Source organism: Ornithorhynchus anatinus, chromosome X5, assembly GCF_004115215.2.
Source record: "Ornithorhynchus anatinus isolate Pmale09 chromosome X5, mOrnAna1.pri.v4, whole genome shotgun sequence".
NCBI classification, from domain to species: Eukaryota; Metazoa; Chordata; class Mammalia; order Monotremata; family Ornithorhynchidae; genus Ornithorhynchus; species Ornithorhynchus anatinus.
The window spans coordinates 20388857-20396120 of NC_041753.1; the positions used below are offsets into that span (position 1 = coordinate 20388857).

Here is a 7264-nt window from a genome sequence, read left to right on the forward strand (position 1 = left end):
GCCGCCGGGCTAGCCGGCCGGCCGGCTGGCTGGCCGCCGCCGCCGCTGGCGTCAGTACCGCTCCCTGCCAGCCAGCTGCTCCGCTGACGTCACGACCCAACCCCTCGCGCGCGCCTTCCTCCTCCTCCCCCCGCCCCCCCCGCCGATGGCGGCTGCCCCACGTGTTCCCGGCGTTTGTTTCTCCGTAACCCGTGGCAACGAAAACACGGCGCGCGGGCGGAGATCGAGCCGGGAGGGCGGGCAGGCGGAGCTGAGCCGGGGAAGGGGGTGGAGGGCGGGGCGAAAAGTTATAAGTATGGACCGGCGAACGCGCGGCTTGACAGTTCCGAACGCTGGAGTCATTCAAGTGCGGAGCGTGTGGGGAGCGGCGGCGGCGGGTGGAAGCCGCCGGGACCCCCGCCCCCACTCCACCCCCTCTCCCGTCTTCCCTCCCTCCTTCCCTTTCACTCCTCCCACCTCGGCACCCCCGAGCTCCTCCCGTGCCGCCTCTCATTCGACAGCCGCAGCTCCCATGGCAGCGGGGCAAACGCCGCCGGCGCCAGCACGCAGTCCCCGGGAGTCGCTTCGCGCCGCTTTGAACACCGCCCCGCTGGCGCTGCCGCTGCGCCTGCCGCTGCCGCCGAACGGGTCCCCTCGCTCCTGCCATCCTCACCTGGCCGCCCGGTCCCGGGGCGGCAGCGGTTGCCGCTAGCCCGCACGCACGCCCGCCAACGGTGGCCTGGCCGGGTCTCCTCGCCGGGCGACGGAGCGAGAAGGAGCAGCCTGCCGTAGCGAGATCGCATCCGATCTTCCGTAGACTTTGCAGTTGACGACTTTTGTCGGCCCGTACATCTCTTATTCTCGTCGCATCTCCGGAGACGATCTTCAAGGGTCTCGGCCATCAGGGGTGTTCTCTGCTTTTCTCATCTGCGGATTTGGGGGGGGGGGATTTTGTTTTTCCTTTTTTTGGTTTTTGCTTTTTGTAACTTGACGGCCCCGACGATTTCGCGTTCCCGGAGACCTTTCCGGCCACTCCTAGATTAATGAGGTACGTTCCGTCGTGATGGGTTTAGGGAAGGGGGAATCTCGAGAAGGGGAAGCGAGGACTGGCATTCGGGCATGACTTCTGGCGAAGATGTACTCGACGGAGCCGTTCGGGCGGGGTGGGGAGAGGCGCGCGTGAGCGGTGTGCCCGCAGGGGTCGATGCTGACCTCCCCGGCCTCTGTGCCCCCCTTCCCCCCGCCCCCTTTCGATTGCAGGCAGCCACCTGGCGAGTTTGACATGGCTCTCAGCGGCACTCTGCTCCCTTCCATCGCCACCTTCGCAGCCGGCCCGGCGGGCAGGGAGAAAGCCTTGAGACAGGCAGGTGCCACTAACAACGTGAGTATCTCCAACCCTCCGCCCAACGCTGTTCGTTCGGGCTGCCCAGGTGTCATCTCTATGTCCGGGATGTGCAGCGGCCATCGCCGCCGCTACGTCCAAGGGGCTGGGGAGCGGGCGGGAACACCCCCCACCCCCCACCCCCCCCATTAAGCGTCCCAAATGTCTGTGCCCAAGCGGAGGGCTTGCCCGGAGCACGACGTGGTTGGGGGGGGGGGGGGGGAGGGAGGTGTTTGCCGACTCGATCTGCCCAAGAGTCTGCCAAGGGAGTTGTCCCGGTGGATGTCCCGTTCCCGGACTCTCTCCCCTAGGCGGAAGGGAGCCGGCGCCGCGATCGCTCTACCTAGTCCCCTAGCCCTGGCCCCTGCCCCGCCTCTGGGGGTCCCGACGCCAATTTGGGGAGGGTGGGAGGTGGAAACACTTCGCCTCCCCTCGCGCTTTGCCGCGGGAGGGAGGGCAAGGGAGAGGCGGGGACGCCCCCCGAAGCGGCGAAAGGCCCCGGCGCTGCGTTGCGCGGCGTTGCGCTGCACGAGAATCGGGTGGGTGGGGAGGGGCGGGAGGCGGAGGGAGGCGGAGGCTTCCCGTTCGCACTCGGGAGCGGGAGGCGGGGGAGGGCCCTGCCCGTGCGCGCAACCACCTGCGCGGACGATCGCTCTTTCGTCTTCCAAAGTGGTCGCCGGGCGTAGTCGCTCCCCGCGCCCGCCCCTTCCGTGGCGAAAGGTGGCCGGGGAGGTGGGGGGCGCAGGCGGCGAGGTGGCCTGGCGGAGACCGGATGGTCTCGGACAGCCGCGGGGCGAGGTAGACGCTAAGGGAAGGGCCCCCGGGGGGCCCTGACAGGTGAACCGATGTGTGAGTGGCCGGCTAAAGGTGCAGTGCGTCTATGTGTATGTACCCTTCTGGAGTCGGCCTGGATTTTGAGAGCGAGTGGGAGCCCCACCCCCCCACCCCCACGCTCGCCTCTCCCCCGCTCATTGCACACTCAGGGGTCCCGGGCGCCCGTCATGCGTGGGAGGGAAGGAGGGAACGTCCGCCCACCGTGGGCACGGGCTCGGACGGTGTCAGGGGGCGTCCCGCCCCCTCCCTTCGTTCGTCTGCTCCGTCTTCGGTATGGAGTGGAGAGAAGTGGGGGGGGGGGGGGGGAGAAAGGCGGCGGCGTCCGTGTCCGGCCGGGCCGAGGGGTTAGGTGAGTGCGGGCGGTAGTAACGCCGGCTCTCGCCGCGTCTCTTCCCCTCAGCGGTGGCGGGAGGAGCTGTCCCACATGAAGCGGGTACCTCCGGTCCTGAGCGGCCGCCCCTACGAGCTGGCGGCGGCGGAGATGGAGAGCGGCGGCGGCGGCGGGACCCCCCCGGCGCTCCTGGCCCGGCGGGAGGCGGAGGAGTTCAACGACCTGCTGGACTTCGACTTCATCCTATCCAACTCCCTCATCCACCAGGAGCCGGCGGCCGCCGCCGCCGCGGTGTCTTCCTCGGGCTCGTCGTCCCCGTCCAGCAGCGGGCCGGCCACCTGCGGCTTCACCTACCCGGCGCTTCGGGCCGGGGTGGACCCGGGCGGGGCCGGGGGCGGAGGCGGCGGCAGCAGCAACGGCGGCGGCGGCGGCCTCCTGTTCGGCCGCGAGCAGGCGCCCCCTCCGGCCGCCCCCTTCAACCTGGCCGACATCAACGACGTGTCCCCCTCCGGTGGATTTGTCGCCGAGCTTATGAGACCCGACCTGGACCCGGTGTATATGCAGCAGCAGCAGCAGCAGCAGCCGCAGCAGCAGCCGCCCCTGCCGGGAGGCAGCCTCCACGGGAAATTTGTGGTAAAAGCCACGGTGAACATGGGAGAATACGGAAACCAATCCATCATCAGTGTTAGTAAAAACAACCCCACCCCCTGTAGCCCGGACAATAGCCACCCCATCGTGGTGGCCCCCTACAGCGGCGGGCCCAGGATGTGCCCTAAAATCAAGCAAGAGGCAGCCCCCTCTTGCATAGGCCGACCCGTGGAGGCCCACCTCGGTGGTGGGGTCCCGGCCCTCAGCAATGGCCAGAGGGCACAGCCCCACGGTCCCCATGAGTTCCCCTTGGGGCGACCCCTCCCTAGCAGGACTACCTCCTTGACCGCCGAGGAGCTGATGAACAGCAGCAGAGACTGCCACCCTTCGACTCAGGGGCTGAGCCATCCGGCACTGCCGCTTCCCCCCGGTTACCACCCGGGGCCCAGTTACCCTCCTTTCCTGTCAGATCAGCTGCAGCCACAAGTCACTCCGCTTCAGTATCAAGGTCAGTCTCCTTATCACGCTAATTTTGAAGAGCCTTCTTTAAACGGGCATCCTGTGGTACCAGGGGTGATGTTGACTCCCCCCTCTTCACCTTTAGAGCTTATGCCACCAGGTAGCTGCATGCCAGAAGAAACCAAACCAAAGAGAGGGCGCAGGTCATGGCCTAGGAAAAGGACGGCCACCCACACCTGTGATTACGCAGGCTGCGGCAAAACGTACACCAAGAGCTCTCACCTTAAGGCCCATCTTCGAACCCACACAGGTAAGGTGTTCGAGGACGGAGGCGGAAACAGACACCAAAGCCGAAAAGGCCGGAAAGAGAGGAAAAGCTCCCGACATGGCTGCCTCTGTAGGGGCACGGTGACGACTGGGCCAGACCCGACCCGGGGTCAATCCCCCGGGGTGGGGGCGGGAAGCGACCCAGAGAGTAAGAAGTCCATCTGGTGACCGGCACGCAGAGGCGCCCCCCCCCCTTTTGACTTGCAGGTTACGTACTACGCGACGGATGGAGCTTGCTGGCCAAGAGGCCCAGTGGCGGTGCAGTCACCTGAATGTAGACTGACGTTAGCCTTCGTAACTCGTTCGCTTAATGATTAGCCAGGCTTTGTGTGTGGGGGTGGGGGGAACACCTTAAACCCATCCTTAGTCTTCGGCGATGTTGCTGTGGGGAGTGTCCTTTCTAACCTCGTTTCGAATTGACTTCTTTAACCAGAACCTCAGTGCTCCGTACTTTCTAAGTTACCTCGCGCTGTTTTCTTTTTGGAGAAGGTTAGGTGTGTGCTGATGCGCTGGGTAGAGTGAATTCATTTTAGCATGGAAGTTCTTTTGGTGAAGTTATGGCTCCTCTTTGTTTGCCGCCCAGGAGCTGCCACCTGTGTTAATTGGGAATCGACGGCAGTGGTTAGGTTAAATGTCTCTCTGGATGACAGTTCCAAAAAGTTAAGGCCGAATTTAAATATGAAGACCTGAAACGGCAGATTTGAAAAGAGTAGCGAGCTTAAGTTATAGCTCCGCTTCCATGTGGGATTCTGAATGCTGTGAACATCATCCCACTGCCCAGGTGGACTGGCAATAGACTTTTTTTAAAAAAAAAAGAGATGGCTGGTAAATTCCAGAGGACTCTAGTTTCAAAAAAGGATAAAGTGAGGGGGCAACACTTTCCAAGTGAAACCAAGTTGTACCAGTATTGAGTTTTTTGCCCTCTGTACAAGAGTTCCTGCTTTTATTCTTGTAGATGCCCGGTGTGGCGTATTCTCCTGAGCTGACGGTCTTTTAAAATGCCTCTGGCGTGACCACATTTTCCCTAACTTTTGCTTAAAGGACAGGAACGTCATTTCCATTGTAAAACTCAAGTGGACCTTTCATTCGCTGCATGGAGACATTCGGAGTGGCAGTTGTCCAGAAATGAATGTGCTAGTCTCTCTATAGGTTTCAGTGAGGATTGCGTTTTAAGTCTTTTTGTCGTGGCTAAAATGATTTTCTTAAGACCAACCTCCCTTCCGAATCTCTACTGGAGAACAAATGCTGCTTTCTCTGGAGAAATGCATGGAAGACAAAAGTCCCAATTTAGGTGTTCGGGTCGCCTGTTAAATGAGAAGGTCTCCTGTGGCATTGGAAATTGACCATAATTAGCCTCCTTTAGTCATCAGAACCGCTTGACTAATCTTTCATTCTCTGTTCTTTTGTAGGAGAAAAACCTTATCACTGTGATTGGGAAGGGTGCGGGTGGAAGTTTGCCCGCTCTGATGAACTGACCCGCCACTACAGGAAGCATACTGGCCACCGCCCATTCCAGTGTCAGAGGTGTGATCGAGCATTTTCCAGGTCAGACCACCTTGCCTTACACATGAAGAGGCACTTTTAATCCAAAGCAGTGGATCTTTCCCATGCTGCCATAAGAGATTCAGTATTTACTCTAAGACCATCTTCCAGACGAGGGAGGAACCCAGCTCAAGCACTACAGAGAATCAAGGTTGAATCTTCCAAAGGGGAAAAAAAAGAGGCAAAAATAAATAAATGGATAATCAAGAGAAATTGGGGGGGGGGGGTTGTTGTTGGCTTGGGGGGGGGGATTTTTTGGGTTTTTTTGTTTTGGTTTTTGCTGGTTTTTTTTATTTGTTTTTTTTTTTGTTTTGAGTTTTTTTGTTGTTGTTTTTGGCTTTTTTTTTTACAAATCAAAAAACCCATTTGGGTCTGAGACTGGATCTTCTATCATTCCATTTTGAAATCCAACTTGAAAATTCCTAGACTGCAAGATGCCAAGGAGAGACTGGAAGTCATGGATATCAGGGTTTAAATAGATTGTGCAAGAGGGAGGGGAGATGACATTCCCAAGAATTATGTTTCAATACAATATAGATATATGAACAACATCCTATATTCTCTTTGCCTTCTAAAAGCCAATGTTATGTTATTAGATTAAGAGGAAGAAATTCAGGTACAGAAATACATTTAAAAGCCTAATTCATGGTGCTTAGTGACTGTTGGTTCTAAAGGTACCAAAAAAAAAGGAAGCCAAAGTTCTCAAACTGCTGCATATTCGACAAGGAAATATATTTTTGTCTTCCGATCTACGTTTATGACCTAAGTCAGGTAAATTAGCCTGGTTTACTTCTTAAAATTTGTATGCAGACAGTCTGTAATGCACTGTGGTTTCAATGTGCAATAATTTGTACAATGGTTTATTCCCAAGTATGCCTTAAGCAGAACAAATGTTTTTTTTTTTCTATATAGTTCTTTACCTAATAAATATGTAATATAAATTTAAGCAAACTTCTATTTTGTATATTTGTAAACTACGAAGTAAAATGAACATTTTGTTGGAGTTTGTATTTTGCATATTCAAGTTGAAAATAAGTTTTAAATAAACATAATATTTTATCTGAATGACTTCTGTTTTGCCTGAGCACTTGTGACCCAAAGGAGGCTTTAGCATCTCCAATATTACTATAAAATGAAAATTCTTCTTTGATCTTAGTAGTGTCTGCCCACCTCACTGTTTACTGAATAGCTTCTATTAGCCAGATCTGCATATTCTTTTAGTTAATGCCTTTTAAAGTATTCACAGTAAAGTATAATACTGTTTAGGCTTCTGAGACAAGCAGAAACGTGAGCAGTGTGTAGAATTCAGTTGCAGATCCTCAATAACATTCAGAACAAATGTAGTTTTATAGGTTTTTGATTGAAGCTCCAATTGTGTCAACCTCATACTTCAACTTCTTTTTTTTTTTCTTTTCTCCAAGGTTTTAAGTGTCATTTATAAACTGGAACGTTTACATTTTTACTCCTTCATGCTGCAGGGATTAACCAACTGGCGTCATTTTTGAAGTCAAAACACATTCCAATAATATATTACCAGGTCACTTTATAGGTAGAAAACAACCCATCTTTTTTGACACTTTAATAGGTTGAGTTTAGCAAGCTGTACCCAGTACAGTATAATCTTGGGGCCTCATGTGGTAAGAATCCATAACGTCGGCGATTCTTACTAAAGTACTCTTGCTCTTCTGCACATATCAAAACCTAAAAGCTTTGGTTCTTTACTCCTAATCCTTAATCTTCGCAAAACAAATAACCCCAATAATGACAAACTAAATCTTCTCATTGGTTTGGAAGTGGAGTGTTTGGTTCTGTAGTGCCCTCCT

At 55.2% G+C, this 7264-nt stretch overlaps 1 protein-coding gene across 3 annotated transcripts; it reads left to right on the plus strand.

Moving 5' to 3' along the window:
* Positions 1-403: 403 nt before the first annotated feature.
* On the plus strand, positions 404-5654 carry KLF4 (Kruppel like factor 4). 3 transcript variants are annotated; one of them, XM_029054739.2, is made up of 5 exons: positions 404-1027; positions 1240-1360; positions 2595-3621; positions 3718-3882; positions 5309-5654. In XM_029054739.2, exons 1-5 carry the CDS (start codon positions 1023-1025, stop codon positions 5482-5484), a joined length of 1494 nt encoding a protein of 497 aa, XP_028910572.1. In that variant the 5' UTR covers positions 404-1022; the 3' UTR covers positions 5485-5654. The 3 variants fall into 3 exon arrangements, with proteins under 3 accessions (XP_028910572.1, XP_028910571.1, XP_028910573.1); XM_029054738.2 differs by having other exon boundaries at positions 2595-3882; XM_029054740.2 differs by lacking the exon at positions 3718-3882.
* Positions 5655-7264: the final 1610 nt, after the last annotated feature.